Raw genomic sequence first — 20,547 nt, 5'->3', positions numbered from 1 at the left:
AGTTCAAAAGTCAAGAGAGGGCGGAGGGAGGACTTGGCAGGCCAAGTGTCCCCGCAGCCAGCGAGGGAGAGTCAGGTGGCGGCGACACGTTGAACGCCGCTGCATCTGGTGAGGCGGGCAACCACGGAACAGCCACATCAAAGGCCGACGAGGAGGAGAAGGTCGCTTGTGGTACTGGAGCACCAGCAGCCGTAAAGGTCCAAATGCCCGGGTCCTGCGCATTGCTGTTGATAGCGCGGAGGGAGTCCATAAAACGGTTGTTGATTTTAATATCATCAACAGAGAAAATGAAGCTTCCAAACATAAAGCGATCTTCGAGCACTGAGGAGTGCTCGAGACAAGCATAAATAGAACATATGCTGATTGGCAGCAGGTGTGGACCAGCTTCCAATCAACAGCAGGTGAGTGAACAAACACAGTGCTCAGGGGGACAAGCAGGAAGTGGAAACCAAAATAAGAGCACTGATGTGAAGAAAATACAAAACAAGGAAACAAACAGAAATGAAGTGACAGATCGTCACACTCACAGGACATTATATATAACAGTAACACTTAATTCCTTTATAATTAAATATGCTAATAATGTTTTCACTGGTCATACATACTCTTCAATGTGGAAGGGTCTAGCTCAGATGCTGTAGAGTGAGGGATATTGCGCTGGTGGGCTTAGGCAAGGTGGGCTGGATGGGTGCGAGGTCAGAGTGTCAATTCCAAATTACTATGTTGAATCAAATTTTGGCAGCAGCATTGTGGTCGTCTGGGTAATTTTAGAGGGTATTTCAACAAGTAAACAGTACAGTAGGTACTTGATTTAGATACAGTATATGATACAGTATATGTCATACTCATTCTAGTATTCGAGTACATTATGCAGAGATGAGATGTGTCAATATCAAAATATTATGTTGAATCCATTTTTGGCAGCACCAAAGTGGTCGTTTTCATTAATTGTATTATTGCCTGAAAAAAAAGGACACCACTGGATTCTTGTGGTAATACCTTTTTTTTTATCTCTCAACAGAATGCTATGATAAATGTTGTCACTAATTATGCCAAATATACACTACGTTTGTGCCTGCAATATGATTTAGGGGGTTATCAAAAAAGCATTTTGCATCAGCAAAATGTATACTACCAGCAAAAATGAAATCATTTTGTGCAAGGGCCCTTACATAATATAGTTAATTCAACTAAATAATTAATCATGAAATAAAGACACTAAAACTGTTTTGGATGTGTAAATCATTCAGATAATCCTCTCAGGAGAAAGCAGGAGCCTTTTGTTTGACCCGTTGGGGGAAAGACAAACGGTGGTCAGCACTGCAAGGACATTTCAAGGTAACATATTTATAACATCATACAACAATAAGATACATATGATATATAAAGTAATAGATTATTAAAGGCTAGAGTATACAAATGAGTTTTAAGATGGGACTTAAATGCTTCTACCGCGGTAGCATCTCTAACTGTTACCGGGAGGGCATTCCATAGTACTGGAGCCCGAATAGAAAACGCTCTATAGCCCGCAGACTTTTTTTGGGCTCTGGGAATCACTAATAAGCCGGAGTTCTTTGAACGCAGATTTCTTGCCGGGACATATGGTACAATACAATCGGCAAGATAGGCTGGAGCAAGACCGTGTAGTATTTTATACGTAAGTAGTAAAACCTTAAAGTCACATCTTAAGTGCACAGGAAGCCAGTGCAGGTGAGCCAGTAAATGGGAGGGGATCAAAAAGAGGCTGCATATAATATAATGATCATTTTAATTGAATTCAGATCCTTCATGAGACAGAGAGGACTGAATGCCTCACGATGGGCTTGCCGCACATTGTCACACCCGCTGCAACAAGATGCTACTTCCTGCGGTGTTTTGTTTTAAAGGTACAATATATATTTCAAATGTTTGGAAAGGTTAATTGACATGTTTTGATAGAAAGACATTTTCAATTTACTGAAACTAACAACTTGCTTTTAGGGGTAGACAAAAGACAATTGTGACTAGGAAAAAACTGTGTCCCACTTGGTAAACTGAGAATTTCCCACCAACTTATTTGCCATTTCGGGCAGAATGGCTCAGATGGTAGAGTGGTTGTCCCAAACTTGTGAGTTTCTAGTACGTATCCAGCTTCCACCATCCGAGTCACTGCTGTTGTGTTCTTGGACAAGACACTTACCCCACCCCTGATCCTATTGGTGTAAATGTAGCTTACCACCATCAGTGGGAATGTACAATAAGTTTCTCAATGTAACACGCTTTGAGTCACTAGACAAAAAGTGCTACATTAATGTAATTTATCTATTAATTTTCGCTGTCTTTTGTGTTATTCAAGATTGACTGTGATATTAGTGTGAGGTGGTATCACATAAACTGTCCAGAGACCTCTTCCCAAAAAGAGAGAAAATAAGAGGACCAGTTTGTCTGTCAAGCATGTTAAATACATTTTGAATTGGTTCAAAATTTCAGAGACCGCTTTTATATATATTACTGTAAATAGTTATGTTATTTTATAAGTCAAAATAAGTTTTTGTGTGTTCATGTATGTAAGTGTACACATACCTATTTACAGGATATAAAATGTGTGTATATATGTGGTGTACATAAATAAATATATATATGTATGTATACATATACTGTACATATATACACATGAATATATGTACAGTATGTGTGTATGTAAGTATATATATTAAACTTAGACTTAGACTTCCTTTTTATTGTCATTCAAATTTGAACTTTACAGTACAGATAAGAACGAAATTTTGTTACATCAGCTTATGGTAGTGCAGAATAAAAATGCAATAAGGTGCAGATGTAAATAAATAAATAGATTACTGTACAGATAAATGTATTGCTCTTTTGCATATGCATCCACGTTTATGACAGAGATGCTGTTGGTCAGCAGGCTCTCTATAGTGCCTCTGTAGAATGTGGTGAGAATGGGGGGAGGGAGCTGTGCTCTTTTCATCCGACGCAAAAAGTGCATGCTTTTTACAAGAGCTCCGGTGTGTAGGGACCAGGTTATATTGTCAGCACATTGCATATATCTGCACCCCCAAGAACTCGGTGCTGCTTACCATCTCCACCGCTGTGCCGTTGATGAAGAGTGGAGCGTGCCTGGACTGGTGTTCCTGAAGTCAACGATGATCTCCTTGGTCTTGTAGACATTCAGGACCAGGTTGTTGGTTCTGCACCAGTCAACCAGATGTTTCACTGTAGTCCATGTCGTTGTTGTCACGGATGAGGCCCACTACTGTCGTGTCGTCCGCATACTTCAAAATGTGGTTAGTAGTGGGCCTGGCGCAGCTGTCATGGGTCATCATTGTGGATAGCAGCGGACTCAGGACGCAGCCCTGGGGGGAGCCGGTGCTCAGGGAGATGGCACTGGAGGTGTTGTTGCCCACTCTCACAGACTGGGGTCTGTCTGTGAGGAAGTCAAGCATCCAGTTGCATAGGGGGTACTGAATCTAAGGGGGGCCAGTTTGCTCACCAAGTGCTGCGGAATGATGGTGTTGAATGCTGAGCTGAAGTCCAGAAACAACATCCGCACGTGTGTGTCCTTTCCTTCCAGATGTTCTAAGCTCAGGTGGAGTGCAGAGGAGATGGCGTCCTCTGTGGAGCGGTTAGGGCGATAAGCATATATATATATATATATATATATATATATATATATATATATATATATATATATATGTATGTGTGGGAAAAAAAATCACAAGACTATTTCATCTCTACAGGCCTGTTTCATGAGGGGGGGTTCCCTCAATCATCAGGAGATTTTAATGGGAGCATTCACATACCATGGTTTATATAGGGCACAGAGTGGGTGGGTACAGGCTGGCGTAGGGGCGTGGTGATTGGCTCATGTGTTACCTAGGAGGTGTTTCCGTCTGTGGCGGCATGCTGTTACAATTTCGCTGCGCTTGTTGAGGGATGACAGGTCTGGACGGTAAATAATAAACAGTTTCTCTTTCAAGCATAGGTTGCATCTTTTATTACCACTATTGTAAGGTGTGCTGGATGCAAGAATTTGCCATGTTATTGAATATTCAACATTATTGTCTTTGAGGTCCCAAATGTGTTTGCTGAGTTCTGTGGTATTCCGCAGGTTTTGGTTCCTGAAAGAAGCCTTGTGATTGTTCCATCTGGTTTTGAATTCTCCCTCGGTTAATCCTACATATGTGTCGGATGTGTTAATGTCCTTGCGTATTACCTTAGATTGGTAGACAACTGATGTTTGTAAGCACCCCCCGTTGAGAGGGCAATCAGGTTTCTTTCGACAGTTACAGCCTTTGTTGGTTTTGGAGTCGCTCTGTCCGGGGGCCGACGGCTCATTTGCAATTGTTTTGTTGTGGTTTGAGATGATTTGTCGTATATTGTTCATACAGCTGTAGCTCAATTTAATGTTGTTCTTGTTGAATACTTTTCTTAGGGTGTTGTCTTTGGGAAAGTGTTTGTCAATCAGATTGAGGAATTTGTGCCCAATGTTAGTTGAGACGTTTTTGCTGTATGGGGGGTTGTACCAGATGATGTCGTTTCGTTTTCTGTTCTTTTTTGGCTGGTTTCCTGGCGTGGGTTCATAGGTGAGGGTGAAATTGTATCCGCTTTCATCAAGGGCTTTTTGGTACGGGAAGTTGCTCGGTCAAATTCAGCTTTGCTAGATGACAGCATCGATAGCCTTTTATTAATTCCGGTAGGTATTCTTTTCGTGGTGGTGGGTGGGTGGTTGCTGTCATGGTGCACGTATTGGAGTGTTGTGTTGGGTTTCGTGAATGGTTGGTAGCTGTTATTTCTCAGGTTGAAAGTGACGTCAAGGAAGTTGACGGTTTGCTTGTTGGCTTCAATCGTGATCCGTAGGCCGTTCTCTTTGAAAATTTGGCATATGCGCTTCTTGGTATTCTCGCTGCTCCTTGGCGAGGCGCGACACACTGCCAGTCCGTCATCATGGTAAATACCAAGGTTCAGATTGAGGCTAGCGAGCTGGGAGAGGAGGAAACTCCCAACGAGTTCACACGTTTCTGCTCCGTCTTACAAACATCAGTTGTCTACCAATCTAAGGTAATACGCAAGGACATTAACACATCCGACACATATGTAGGATTAACCGAGGGAGAATTCAAAACCAGATGGAACAATCACAAGGCTTCTTTCAGGAACCAAAACCTGCGGAATACCACAGAACTCAGCAAACACATTTGGGACCTCAAAGACAATAATGTTGAATATTCAATAACATGGCAAATTCTTGCATCCAGCACACCTTACAATAGTGGTAATAAAAGATGCAACCTATGCTTGAAAGAGAAACTGTTTATTATTTACCGTCCAGACCTGTCATCCCTCAACAAGCGCAGCGAAATTGTAACAGCATGCCGCCACAGACGGAAACACCTCCTAGGTAACACATGAGCCAATCACCACGCCCCTACGCCAGCCTGTACCCACCCACTCTGTGCCCTATATAAACCATGGTATGTGAATGCTCCCATTAAAATCTCCTGATGATTGAGGGAACCCCCCCTCATGAAACAGGCCTGTAGAGATGAAATAGTCTTGTGATTTTTTTTCCCACACATACATATATTGCGCTCTACTACGGTATCGAGCACTATTTTTTGGATAACCTTATTAAGACTATATATATATATATATATATATATATATATATATATATATATATATATATATATATATATATATATATATATATATTACTGTAATTTGTTCTTAAAAATCGAAATGTTCTTTTATAGATCAAATTTAGTGTGTCTGTGTGTGTGTGTATGTGCGTGTGTGTGTGTGCGTGTGTGTGTGTGTATATATGTATGTGTGTATATACATATATTAATGTAAATGGGAAAAAAAACATGACACAAAAAAAAATGTTTTCTCTCAGCACATACTGCAGCTGTGTACCATTTTTCTGACCTTCATTTACTTGTTTTTGTTTTGTTACAGTTATTTGACATTTTTTAACAGTAAAAACCTTTAAAGAAAAGTGTTTACTAGTGAAACTTTCAAAAAAAAAATAATGTCGGTAAATTCTTGCTACCTTTTAGATCTTCAGAATGTATATTATTGTTTTTTAGAGAAATACTTTGACATTGTGTTATTATTATTAATATTACTATTAGTCTGAATACATTTATGGCCGTAACAAAGTGGTCGTTGGTGAGATGTTAGCTCTGAAAAGGGTATTTCAAAGAGTAAACAGTACAGTACGTACTTGATTTTGATATATGTAATGCTCACAAGTGTATTCTAGTAAAAGCACAGTGGAACAGGGGTTAGTGCGTCTGCCTCACAATACGAAGGTCCTGGGTTCGATCCTGCGCTCGGGATCTTTCTGTGTGGAGTTTGCATGTTCTCCCCGTGACTGCGTGGGTTCCCTCCGGGTACTCCGGCTTCCTCCCACCTCCAAAGACGCACCATGGGGATAGGTTGATTGGCAAAAAAAGTGTGTGAATGTGAGTGTGAATATTGTCTGTCTATCTATGTTGGCCCTGCGCTGATGTGGCGACTTGTCCAGGGTGTACACCACCTCCCGCTCAATTGTAGCTGAGATAGGCTCCAGCGCCCCCCGCAACCCCGAAGGCAATATGCAGTAGAAAATGGATGGATGGAGATGTGTACATATTAAAATATTATTTGGAATTAATTTTTGGCAGCAACAAAGTGGTCGTTTGGGTAGATTTGAATCATTTTTTGTCAGGCTATAATACATTTAATGTAAATTAGAATTCGATGAATGCATACTAACACTTTATAAATATTATTATGTGCACAAACAAAGTGATAGCAGTTGCAATTGTATGAAGCTTCTAAACAAGAAAGATGTTTTAGCACATCAACATATCGGACTATAACAACAGTGCTTTAAATCTCATTAATAACATAAAAAAGGCAAACTGGCATTTTACGGACACGGTAAGGCTTAAATAAAGTCAAACACATAGCGTCACAATAACGGCGAAGATAAAGTGTTTGTTTTACACGTAAAGTAATCCGCTGTGTACAAACGAAGTCCATCAATGCAGGTTTAACGAGCGGGAGCGTGCACCGGTGCACGCTCCCGCGAAGGGAATCATCTTTTAGCAGGGAAATCCAATTTTGGCACAACACCGGGACTGGTAGTGCATTTTGACAGAAAACCTGTTCTGCTTTTGGACACAAAAAATAACACTTATGGAAGTATTATTGTAGCAAGATTATTGGAAATTTCCATAAACCCTTTGTTTTGTCAATTACATGTTTTGTACTTTAAAATTAAATTCAAATACAATAATATATACATATATTTTTCAATTCCCATAAATTAAAATAAAAATCCAAAGACCAAAACACAATGTGCGAAAGCCGCGCGAGACGATAGTTCAATTTCTTAGTCTTTGTGTGTCACGTGAACGCGCCGCTCCCATGGCAACGGAGAACAGCAAAGGCTAAAAACGATCGGGCGAGACAATGTCTTATCTTGTCATCTCTGAAGAGGATCAGAACTTCGGCCACACCAAAAACGCTGCAGCTGACTTCTACCGGGCCAACAAAGTCCCCGAGGAGCTGGAGTGCGCCCTGGCCGAGGCTTTCTTTCAGAACCCGGAGGACGTCAACGGTTATTTGGTCAACAAACTTCACTTCCTCTTCCTTCATCACACTAGCTTAATCTGTAAAGCTAGCATGTTATATCAATCATAGCCACTTAGACTTCAAGTGCAAGTACATTAGCCTTAATGTGCATTCGTGTGATGCACTTAAGTCTAATTTAATCACACGTGTTATTAATAACACTAATCAGTTCATCGATATTTTAATTAAATATGATATTAATTAGCTTCAACATAGCCTCTTTTTAAAGGACTGCTCCAACCTCAACTATCTGAAATTGATATTGTGTGCACCTTACATTTAATCATAAACTGCTCACATAATATTTGTAAACATACATAAATACATTATACCCATGAATAGGACTAATCCAAAGAGATTCTCCAAACATTTAAATCAGATCATCATTAGGTCTGCGTCACAGCCAAGAGGTCCATCCATCCATCCATCCATTTTTCTACCGCTTGTCCCTTTCGGGATCGCAGGGGGTGCTGGAGAGGTTTTGGGTTTAAATCCTGTTCTTACCTGGGTGGAGTTTGCGTGTTGTCAATGTGCTTGCATGGGCTTTCTTTGGGGACAAGCGCTCCTCTGTCTACTTACATTCCCATGACAGTGATTTAGGAGGAGTTTTAATGTAAGTGGGAAATTATACCTATATTATACATATAGAAAATACAGTAATGAAAAGAAAAAATACAATAATGACATTAATAGAAACTAATATCACTGAAACATACTTTTATCCCTGTAGTTGTCTTGCACTTGATAAATCACACTGGTTGCTAAATGATTATATCATATATATATATATATATATATATATATATATATATATATATATATATATATATATATATATATATATATATATATATATATATATACACACATACATACAGATATATTTAAATGTATATAAATGTGTGTGTGTGTGTGTGTGTGTGTGTGTGTGTGTGTGTGTGTGTGTGTGTGTGTGTGTGTGTGTGTGTGTGTGTGTGTGTGTACGTATATATACCGTCATGGTCAAAAGTTTACATACGCTTGTAAAGAACATAATGTCATGGCTGTCTTGAGTTTCCAATAATTTCTACAACTCCTATTTTTTTGTGATAGAGTGATTGGAGCACATACTTGTTGGTCACAAAAAACATTCATGAAGTTTGGTTCTTTTATGAATTTATTATGGGTCTACTGAAATTGTGACCAAATCTGCTGGGTCAAAAGTATACATACAGCAATGTTAATATTTTGTTACATGTCCCTTGGCAAGTTTCACTGCAATAAGGCACTTTTGGTAGCCATCCACAAGCTTCTGGCAACCTTCTGGTTGAATTTTTGACCACTACTCTTGACACAGAACGTTCCTCCAGAACGTGGGTGTCAAACTCTGGCCCGCGGGCCAAATTTGTCCCGCCGTTTAATTTCACTTGGCCCGTGAGGTGATATCAAATTAGAACTTGAGCTGACCCGCCGAATATACACAGGGGCGGTGCCGCGGTACACCGCTAATTCTCATACTTGCCAAATCTCCTAGGTGACTCCCAAATTTCAGTGCCCCTCCCGAGAATTGTAACGTCTCCTTTTCTTCCAGTCCAACGAGTGCTGGCCCAGTTACATAATATGTGCGGCTTTGGCACGCACACAGAAGTGAATGCAACGCATAGTTGATCTTCAGCGATACAGGTTACACTGAGGGTGCCAGTATAAAAAAAACTTTAACATTGTTAGAAATATACGCCACACTGTGAATCCACACCAAACAAGAATGACAAACACATTTTGGGAGAACATCCGCACAGTAACACAACATAAACACAACAGAACAAATACCCAGAACCCTTTGCAGCACTAACTCTTCCAGTGTTGTGCTGGATAATGCACCCCCGGCGTAGAATGCACCCCCTGACGGGAGAGTTGTATCAACTAAAGCCCACACTTAAAGTTTCCACGTGCAAGATTGAATCTATTTGAAAAAGTTATTTAATAAGAAGCCAAAAGTGCAAAAACAATAATGTTCGTGTTGGAGGAGTTGTGAATGAATGAAATATGAAATCCGTGCTGCAGTCTGCAGGTGTACTTAATGTTGTGGCCCAGCAGCGACTGCAGCACGGATTTCATATTTCATTCATTGTTTTCATTCATTGTTTATTTCATTCATGCATTATCCGGCACAACACCTGGACGCTACAAGGTGTGTGTGTATGTGTGTGTGTGGGTGGGGGCGGCGGGGTTTGGAGGTAGCGGGGGTGTATATTATAGCGTCCCGGAAGAGTTAGTGCTGCAAAGGGTTCTGGGTATTTTCTGTTGTGTTTATGTTGTGTTACTGTGCGGATGTTCTCCCAAAATGTGTTTGTCATTCTTGTTTGGTGTGGATTCACAGTGTGGCATATATTTCTAACAGTATTAAAGTTGCTTAAACGGCCATTATCAGTGGAAAAAATTAATGTTGATATTTACCTCAGAAGGCTGCAAATAGAAAAGAGGCATTCAAGTTTTATTTAAATTGTATTTGATATGGCATTGATATTTTTTTATTATTATTATTATTATTATTTGAAACTTGATTTTGCATGTCACTATAAAGTTATATAAGCCTTGCTTGTTCAATATTTAATGCAAAACTTGTTTGGGTCCCTTTTAAAAGGTTAATTTGTTCAACCTTGGCCCGCGGCTTTGTTCAGTTTTAAATTTTGGCCCACTCTGTATTTGAGTTTGACACCCCTGTTCCAGAAGGTCTGATCTTTGTCCATGTGATGTCAGATGAAACAAGAATTCAGCTGTTTGGCCACAATACCCAGCAATATGTTTGGAGGAGAAAAGGTGAGGCCTTTAATCCCAGGAACACGATCCCTACCGTCAAGGATGGTGGTGGTAGTATTATGCTCTGGACCTTTTTTGCTGCCAATGGAACTGGTGCTTTACAGAGAGTAAATGGGACAATGAAAAAGGAGGATTACCTCCAAATTCTTCAGGACAACCTAAAATCATCAGCCCAAAGGTTGGGTCTTGGGCGCAGTTGGGTGTTCCAACAAGACAATGACCCCAAATACACTTCAAAAGTGGTAAAGGAAAGGCTAAATCAGGCTAGAATTAAGGTTTTAGCCTTAATTTCCAAAGTTCTGACTTAAACGTGCGGACAATGCTGAAGAAACAAGTCCATGTCAGAAAACCAAAAAATTCAACTGAACTGCACCAATTTTGTCAAGAGGAGTGATCAAAAATTCAACCTAAAGCTTGCCACAAGCTTGTGGATGCTACCAAAAGCGCCTTATTTCAGTGAAACTTGCAAAGGGACATGTAACCAAATATTAAAATTGCTGTATGCAGTGTTGGTGCTAGGAATTTTCAAAATGGAGTCCCAGGGATCCCATCAAGTCATAAAAATGGGATCCCACAGTACGTTTTTGGGGTCTCACTTTTTTGGAAGCGTTTTGAAAACAAATGATAAATGTATGCATTATCCTGTTGTATCTCACATTCTATATTTTCTATATTATGTTTTGGAAAAAGGTTGTCATAAACGTTACTTAATTCATCAAAAAAAGTATACAAAAGAAAACCCATTTTTATGCATATTTAATTTTATTCAGTTACATGTATAAACATTCCTTCACTTTCTTCTTTCCTTCATGGATCTAAACTTTACCGCTGCCGGTAGTTTTTTCTATATTTGTATTTAATAAGTTGTAGGTGTATTTATTTCAGTATGAAAGTGTAAAAAGTGTTTTGCTTCGGTCATGAAATGATGATAATGGTGTGCCAGGACATACATAAATTATTTATTTAATGCTTAAATCTCTAGAGTCTACATCAACTTCACATCTATCCCTCAATTCAAATTTGTTGTTGTTGTTGTTGTTGTTTTATTGTTTGTTTGTTTTCTGCCCTTTTTGTCAAAGAAAACTGTGTTTTTTTATGGCAAATACACATCCATCCATCCATCCATTTCCCACCCTTTGTCCCTTTCGGGGTCGCGGGGGTGCTGGAGCCTATCTCAGCTGCACACAGGCGAAAGGCGGGTACACCCTGGACAAGTCGCCACCTCATCGCAGGGCTAACACAGATAGACAGACAACATTCACACTCACATTCACACACTAGGGCCAATTTAGTGTTGCCAATCAACCTATCCCCATGTGCACATCTTTGGAGGTGGGAGGAAGCCAGAGTACCCGGCGGGAAACCACGCAGTCACGGGGAGAACATGCAAACTCCACACAGAAAGATCCAAAGCCCGGGATTGAACTCAGGACCTTTGTATTGTGAGGCACATGCACTAACCCCTGTATCACCGTGCTGCCCGGCAAATACAAAAAATATGCAAAATCTTCCACAAAAAAATATTTTTCAAAGTGGAATATTTGATCTGAAGTAATTGGAGCATTGGATAGGTCAATAATTGATAAAAACATTTATTTTGATTCAGTATTATGTTTTGAGCAATGACAGTTTTAAAGAAAAAAAAAGAACTTTGTTTTATTAGTCAACATTGCAACTTTTTCTAAATTACATTTCACCTGTAAGCTTTTTTATTCCACTTTAGTTATGTTTTTTTATTTTTTTTTATAGTATTTTTAGAATGTACCGTGGGCCTTTGAAACATTAGCTGTGGGCCACAAATGGCCTCCAGGCCACACCTTTGACACCCCTGCTATAGATAATAAAACATTTAAATCTGATAAGTCTATCGATAAAAAGCAGAGCCTGGCTATGCATGCACGCGCATCATAACGCACAGTCAGCATCTCTGCTTCAGTAAACAATGACGGTGATGACGTCACTGTCAGCGACGCGAGCTACATTTCTAACTTGTTAGCCACTTCTCCAAGAGACTCCTTTTGAACACTCCTCACACATTAATACTTCAAAAGGCACATATTTTGCCCCATTTGTTGATCTACAAAGTATGTTTTTTGGGGTGGAGGAGTCTGGTCGGGTGCTGGTTAGCTTGAAGCTAACAGCTAACCTGTCTCCGTCTTCGAACAATGTCGCTTCAGCGGGAGATAAAAGTGAAGTTTCCATGGACACACAAAGACTAAAACAACTAATTTATTGGAGACATGGTACGGGATGAAGTTAAAAAGGCTGACTTTACACTCACCTTAGTGTTTACAATGAAGTCTTTCTTTTGACAGCCCCTCGCGGTAAACTTGTCTGAGTGCAAACTGAGGCAGTATTTGTGATTGATTAAACTTCCGTCGAATCAAAATTTATGACCAATAAAAACGCACATTTTCGGTAGACCCATGATAAATTCATAAAAGAACCAAACTTCATGAATGTTTTTTGTGACAAACAAGTACGGTATGTGCTCCAATCACTCTATCACAAAAAAATAAGAGTTGTAAAAATTATTGGAAAATCAAGACAGCCATGACGTTATGTTCTTTACAAGTCGTTATGTTCTTTACAAGTGTATGTAAACTTTTGACCACAACTGTATATGCATATATACAGTACAGGCCAAAAGTTTGGACAAACCTTCTCATTCAATGCATTTTATTTATTTTAATGACTATTTACATTGTAGAACACTGAAGGCATCAAAACTATGAATGTGAAGTTATATACTTAACAAAAAAAGGTGAAATAACTGAAAACATGTTTCATATTCTAGTTTCTTCAAAATAGATACCCTTTGCTCTGATTACTTTTTCGCACACACTTGATGAGCTTCAGGGTTTTCACTTTACAGATGTGCCTTATCAGGGTTGATTAGTGGAATTTCTTGCTTTATCAATGGGTTTGGGACCATCAGTTGTGTTGTGCAGAAGTCAGGTTACTAGACAGCCGGCAGCCCTATTGGACAACTGTTAAAATTCATATTATGGCAAGAACCAATCAGCTAACTAAAGAAAAACGAGTGGCCATCATTACTTTAAGAAATTAAGGTCAGTCAGTTGCAAAAACTTTGAATGTGTCCCCAAGTGGAGTCGCAAAAACCATCAAGCGCTACAACGAAACTGGCACACATGAGGACCAACCCAGGAAAGGAAGACCAAGAGTCACCTCTGCTTCTGAGGACAAGTTCATCCGAGTCACCAGCCTCAGAAATCAAAGGTTAATATCAGCTCAGATCGGAGACTAGATGAATGCTACACCGAGTTCTAGTAGCAGACCCATCTCTACAACAAATGTTAAGAGGAGACTGTGCAAATCAGGCCTTCATGGTCAAATAGCTGCTAGGAAACCACTGCTAAAGAGAGGCAACAAGCAGAAGAGATTTGTTTGGGCGAAGAACCTCAAGGAATCACATTAGACCAGTGGAAATCTGTGCTTTGGTCTGATGAGTCCAAATTTGAGATCTTTGGTTCCAACCGCCATGTCTTTGTGAGACGCACGGATGGATGGATTCCACATGCCTGGTTCCAACTGTGAAGCGTGGAGTGGGAGGTGTGATAGTTGTGGGGGTGTTTTGCTGGTGACACTGTTGGGGATTTATTCAAAATTGAAGGCACACTAACAACAGCATCCGGCAGCGACATGCCATCCCATCCGGTTTGCGTTTAGTTGGACAATCATTTATTTTTTGACAGAAAAATGACCCCAAACACACCTCCAGGCTGCGTAAAGGCTATTTGACCAAGAAGGAGAGAGACGGAGTGCTGCGGCAGCTGACCTGGCCTCCACAGTCACTGGACCTGAACCCAATCGAGATGGTTTGGGGTGAGCTGGACCGCAGAGTGAAGATAAGGGGCCAACAAGTACTAAACACCTCTGGGAACTCCTTCAAGACTGTTGGAAAACCATTTCAGGTGACTACCTCTTGAAGCTCATCGAGAGAATGCCAAGAGTGTGCAAAGCAGTAATCAGAATGAAGGGTGGCTATTTTGAAGAAACTAGAATATAAAACAGGTTTTTAGTTATTTCACCTTTTTTTGTTAATTACATAACTCCACGTGTCCGTTCATTGTTTTGATGCCTTCAGTGACAATCTACAATGTAAATAGTCATGAAAATAAAGAAAACACATTGAATGAGAACCCTTTGTCTTTAAATATACATGTTTTGTTTTTTTTGTATTTTATTTTACAAAATTAAAAATATATCAAAACGACCCTTTGCATGCTGTGACTTTTCAGTATGCAGACCTGTATGTAACAAAGTTTGGACACTTCTGTTTTAGAAAATCAAATTCTGTGTTTTTACACTGAGTAATAGGAGCAGCTTTTTGTTGTGGGAAATGTGTTGAATTGTTTTGTCGGATATTTGTTTACTTTGTTTAATGGATGCTGACAAATGTCGAAAAAGATGCATCGATCATTGTTAATCAAATTGTAACACCCTGAATCACAATGGAATTGTGAGATGGGTGGCACAACCCTGCTAACAACTTGACCACTGAGCCGCCTTGAACAAGCGATGCAAGATAGAATCAATGAGTGCTCATATGAAAATGAATTTTCAACGACTTTTCTACCACTGTTCCTTTAGGCAAACTATTTCGCAAAGCTGTCACCAGCACCACTAATCAGCAGACTGAATGGAAAAGAGGTCTATGATTCACGAGGGCAACGGTCTGTTGAGGCTGAGGTCTACTGCATTGCCTGCAATAAAGAAGAGGTAACGCTTCAAAAATGGTATCTGTTATTATGGTATGATGCATTGTTTTCACACATGACTGTATTTTTATAAGTCGCATTCATGGGTTCATATTACGCAAAATCCACTTTTCTTGCCTGTTGGCACCTGTTTTTGTGTCTTCATTATCCCCAAAAGTGTGAACTGAAACCATGGAAGCATTAAGGGGAAATTTTTCAAACTATTTTGTATCGCTTTGTTGTTGAGATTTGCCCCGACAGACTTTGCCGTCAGCGGATATTTCCATACGTAATAGAGGTTTTTAGGTTTTATTTTTCCTAGTGGCAGTTGCAGTCCAAACAAAAATATGTCCACGGTGTGACCCGATGACTGAACATGTTCTGTTTGTATTAACCAGCAGAGGTCAATACATAACTACAATAATAACAATTAAGCCAGCGTGAGCGAACTCCAGCTCCAAAAATTACAAGTCCGGACATTAGAAAAGAGTTGGGAAGGAGGGCAGGAATAGGAGCAGCAGAGCAGGATCCCAGGACATTAAAAATGTTCTGTCTAATGGTAGGCAACGTTCCGTTGCGCACTTGCACAATTACGCACGGCTCACGCATTCTCTCCGCACAGCAAAGAATATGGAGCGCAAAAAATCTAATCCAATCTAAACTCTAAACAAAATAAGCTCATAACAATATGTTCTGTAGGATTTTGCAATGCAGCTGTGAATGACAGGTGACAACAAGCTGCCGTAATAGATACGTAAAACAATGTTTGTCACCTCTGTCGAGACACTTTAAGGAGGGATCACTTTATTGAGCAAAACTGTCTATATTTAGCTGAACTTCACCAAAAACATTTGTAACAACATTTTTAAACTGGTAATTTTCTGCTGTACAAAAACCAACTCATCTGTCGTATCAACAGCGTATATATATATATATATATATATATATATATGTGTGTGTGTGTGTGTGTGTGTGTGTGTGTGTGTGTGTGTGTGTATATATATATATATATATATATATATATACGTACTGTATATACAGTACAGGCCAAAAGTTTGGACACACCTTCTCCTCATTCAATGTTCTTTATTTTCATTACTATTTACATTGTCAATTGTCACTGAAGGCATCAAAACTATGAATGAACACATGTGGAGTTATGTACTTAACAAAGAAGGTGAAATTACTGAAAACTTTTTTAATATATCCACTCAAGAAGATCTCCTGCTGGCCCCACTATGGACTGGACTCTCACACTATTAACTAGATCCACTCGACGTCCATTACACCGGTCGCCCGGGGGGGTCCTCACATCTGCGTTCCCCTCCAAGGTTTCTCATTGTAGCCCATTGGGTTGAGTTTTTCCTTGCCCTTATGTGGGATCTGAGCCGAGGATGTCGTTGTGGCTTGTGCAGCCCTTTGAGACACTCGTGATTTAGGACTATGTAAAAAAAACTTTGATTGATTGAGTATTCTAGTTTCTTCAAAATAGTCACCCTTTGCTTTGATTAGTGCTTTGCACACTCTTGGAATTCTCTCAATGAGCGTCAAGCAGACCTGAAAACCATTTTAGGTGACTACCTCTTGAAGCTCATCGAGAGAATGCCAAGAAAGTGCAAAGCAGTAATCAGAGCAAAGTGTGGCTATTTTGAAGAAACTAGAATATAAAACATGTTTTCAGTTTCACCTTTTTTGTTGAGTACATAACTCCACGTGTTCATTCATAGTTGTGATGCCTTCAGTGACAATCTACAATGTAAAAAGTCATGAAAATAAAGAAAACGCAATGAATGAGGTGTGTCCCAACTTTTGGTCTGTACTGTATATATGTGAATATATATATGTACTGTATATGTGTGTATATACTGTATGTGTTTATATGTATTTAAATGTGTGTGTATATATATATATATATATATATATATATATATATATATATATATATATATATATATATATATATATGTAGCTCCTTTCGGTACACGGCAACACAGGAAAGTTCCTTTTTGTAAAACGGGCGTTTATTGACTCCTCCTTGCTGTAAATAAATAAATGATAAATGGGTTATACTTGTATAGCGCTTTTCTACCTTCAAGGTACTCAAAGCGCTTTGACAGTATTACCACATTCACCCATTCACACACACATTCACACACTGATGGCGGGAGCTGCCATGCAAGGCGCTAACCAGCAGCCATCAGGAGCAAGGGGTGAAGTGTCTTGCCCAAGGACACAACGGACGTGACTAGGATGGTAGAAGGTGGGGATTGAATCCCAGTAACCAGCAACACTCCGATTGCTGGCACGGCCACTCTACCAACTTCGCCACGCCGTCCCACGCCGTCCCACGCCGTTGTACACACCGTTGTACACACCATCCACGCCGACACGCCAACACGCCGTGAGAACTTACAAAATACAGTACAATACATCAGACTTTGATTTCACATCAATAAACACTCAGAAAGAAATTAAATTACAAAAATACAATACCTCGTTGGCTGCTTGTAACGAAAAGAGGTTCTAATAATCACTTGCTTAAAGTTTTGCACAAATCATCGAATGCACTTAAATCTTTTGAGGAGCTGAAGACAACGTGCTCAAGCACCTCCCCTCTTGCATGTTCTGCCTTATTTACTGTCCGTGGGGTCGCAACATCACAACAATCGTTCCGCTTTGCAACACAATTAACACAATACATTTACATTTTGCTCAGGAGAATTTACAATCACACATTTTCTAATAATATTTTATAACTCTGCATCATTAACTTATTTATTAATATTTATTTATTTATGACACATATTTAAAGCATGCAAACTCTCAGCAACAGCTACAATATATATATATATATATATATATATATATATATATATATATATATATATATATATATATATGTATGTGTATACAGTGTTTCCCACACATTCATTTATTTGTGGCGGCCCGCCACGAAAGAATTATGTCCGCCACAAATGGATTTTTCGGCTTTTGACTCGCTCGACCGCTCATAAAAGCAATGGGACTGTCTGTGAATGTTGCTTGTAGTTACACCTCCGGTGCAGTAGGTGGCGGTATGCATTGTAACTCCGCCAATAGCACTTAATTCACCTGGTGGGCCAGAAGAAGAAGAAGAAGAGGGACGGACGGACGGGACCAAAATACAAGCCGACTACTTTTCATAATGATGGCGCTTCCTACGTTTCTACCTCAAACGTCCAAAAGCTGCTGAAAGCCTTGATCCAGGATGCCATGGGGAAAAAAACTTAAATGGTGCCTTTTGGCGATAGTTAGCAGCTTGGTGGCTCATAGCCGGCTAGCTAACGCTTGCTAGCGTGGTAGCATTGCTTCATTTTTACAGGTGTTATAGGTAGATAGGTTATAGATGCATCGCTCGCGGCTCGTCATATATTTAATGTTAATCCGCGATTTCACCGAGCGTTTCACTGACGGTTTCGCCTGACGCTGCTTCATTAACACCGCCGCTGTTTGACTCGGTCACCTGTTTTCATACCGACGAGCTAACGTGTCCAGGTTATAACCCTGTTGTCAATAAACACACATGGACTGAAGCTAAATTGTCCACTGTCCACTGCAGCATGTGAATGCAATGAAAAGAATAAAATCTGAGCCAACCAGCTGTTAAAATGTTGTCCAGGTTAATGTTTTATTAAAGGCCCTTCATTTCAAGATTTCAACTGTGATTGGGCTTTAAACAGGTGGATGACCTGTTCAGATGAGTGTAACTGCTACTGGTCAAATATTGTGAAATAGCATTTAATTTTACATGTATGCAATGCCATTTAAATGTAATTATAGATAATAATAAATACTGTGTAGTGTTGTAAATAGTCAACGGGAAGGATTCTAGTAAGATATAAGCCATGAGCACTACACAGCCAGAAAAAAACCTAGGCAGGACAAGTAAAAATATTGGGGCAAGTAGATTTGAGAAGTCGGGCAAGTAGAAAAAAACCTTAACGTTGAACCCTGCATGTGTTGAGCTGCTGGTTAGACGGCACTGTACATAGAGCGCTTCTGCTCGTTAGTAATAAATTCTAATGTTGGATGTTCACTCCTTCACACAGATGAGTATAGAAAAATATTTTCAACGGCCGAAAAGGGCTGGACTTGGAGAGGAGGTAGGCCTACAGTCCGGACCACAGGTGCGACCTGTTCAGCAGGAGGAGGAGGAGGAGGTTGACTGACTGTGGCAGGACACCTCTGCCTCTGTTTCACTTCATGTTGCTGGTAAATAATATGGTTGTAGTAGTAGGCTAAAGTTAAATTATTTAGTATTCACTAATTAAAGGGGCAGAGCTTTAAGAGACATTTTAGCTTTTATATTTTATAAGATATATTTTTTGTAAGAACCACAATTAATAAATATATTTCAGTGAATCACTAATTGTTCAAATCTGTATATAAATATGTACATAAAATGTTGTAATTATATTCCAACTCCGCGTTCTTCTTGGTCATCGCCGCTGCCGCCCCCAACGCCCCCCGCCGACCACACCACCACAAATAGATGCCTGTCCTGTGGGAAACACTGGTATATATATATATATATATATATATATATATATATATATATATATATATATATATATATATACATATATATATATATATATCAATATATATATATACATATATATATATATATATATATATATATACATATATACATATATATATATATATACACATATATATATATATATATATATATATATATTAGAGATGCGCGGATAGGCAATTATTTCATCCGCAACCGCATCAGAAAGTCGTCAACCATCCGCCATCCACCCGATGTAACATTTGATCAGAACCGCATCCGCCCGTTGTTATATATCTAATATAGAAGATGCAAGGCATTAGTGAGGTTATAAAGCTTTTGCCTGTTAAAGAAAGGAGACTGATCCAATGCAGTGCAGACATTCGCGTGCCACGCTGTCACGACCCAGACGCACACCAGTGCGCAATCATATGGGAGCCGCGCTGAGCGCACCTCCAAGCGCGTCTCGCTGCCGGCGACGGCCGCGTATGAGCCCGACGCTCCAGCGCCATCCATTTTCAGGGCTAGTTGATTCGGCAGGTGGGTTGTTACACACTCCTTAGCGGGTTCCGACTTCCAGCTGCTGTCTATATCAACCAGGGTGAGCCCCACCCCTTTCGTGAGCGCACTGCGCGCGGAGTGACCCCTGTTACGCGCCCCCGGCAATGGGGGTGGCGGGCAGGTAAGCTGTGCGGGCGGAGCGCGCGGAGTGACCCCTGTTACGAGCCCCCGGCCACGGGGGTGGCGGGCAGGTAAGCTGCTTACCTGCTGCGCGTGACGCCGGCCGCGGCGAAGGCGGACGAGGCGGGGTGTCGGTGCGGTGGGCGCGGTGGTGACCCT

General features: G+C 40.1%; 1 protein-coding gene across 8 annotated transcripts in view; it reads left to right on the top strand.

The window, feature by feature from the left end:
- Positions 1-7,432: 7,432 nt before the first annotated feature.
- eno4 (enolase 4) overlaps positions 7,433-20,547 on the top strand; it is a 147,547-nt gene continuing 134,432 nt past the window's right edge. For all 8 annotated transcript variants that reach the window (XM_061963998.1, XM_061963981.1, XM_061963953.1 and 5 more), the window contains exons 1-2: positions 7,433-7,620; positions 15,040-15,168. In XM_061963998.1, coding sequence (XP_061819982.1) covers positions 7,465-7,620; positions 15,040-15,168 — 285 coding nt within the window. In that variant the 5' untranslated portion in view covers positions 7,433-7,464. The remainder of the gene's footprint in view (positions 7,621-15,039; positions 15,169-20,547) is intronic.

This window comes from Nerophis lumbriciformis, linkage group LG02 (assembly GCF_033978685.3).
Source record: "Nerophis lumbriciformis linkage group LG02, RoL_Nlum_v2.1, whole genome shotgun sequence".
Classification (NCBI taxonomy): domain Eukaryota; kingdom Metazoa; phylum Chordata; class Actinopteri; order Syngnathiformes; family Syngnathidae; genus Nerophis; species Nerophis lumbriciformis.
The sequence above is the reverse complement of the archived record's forward strand: the minus strand, read 5'-3'. Positions and strand labels throughout refer to the sequence as shown.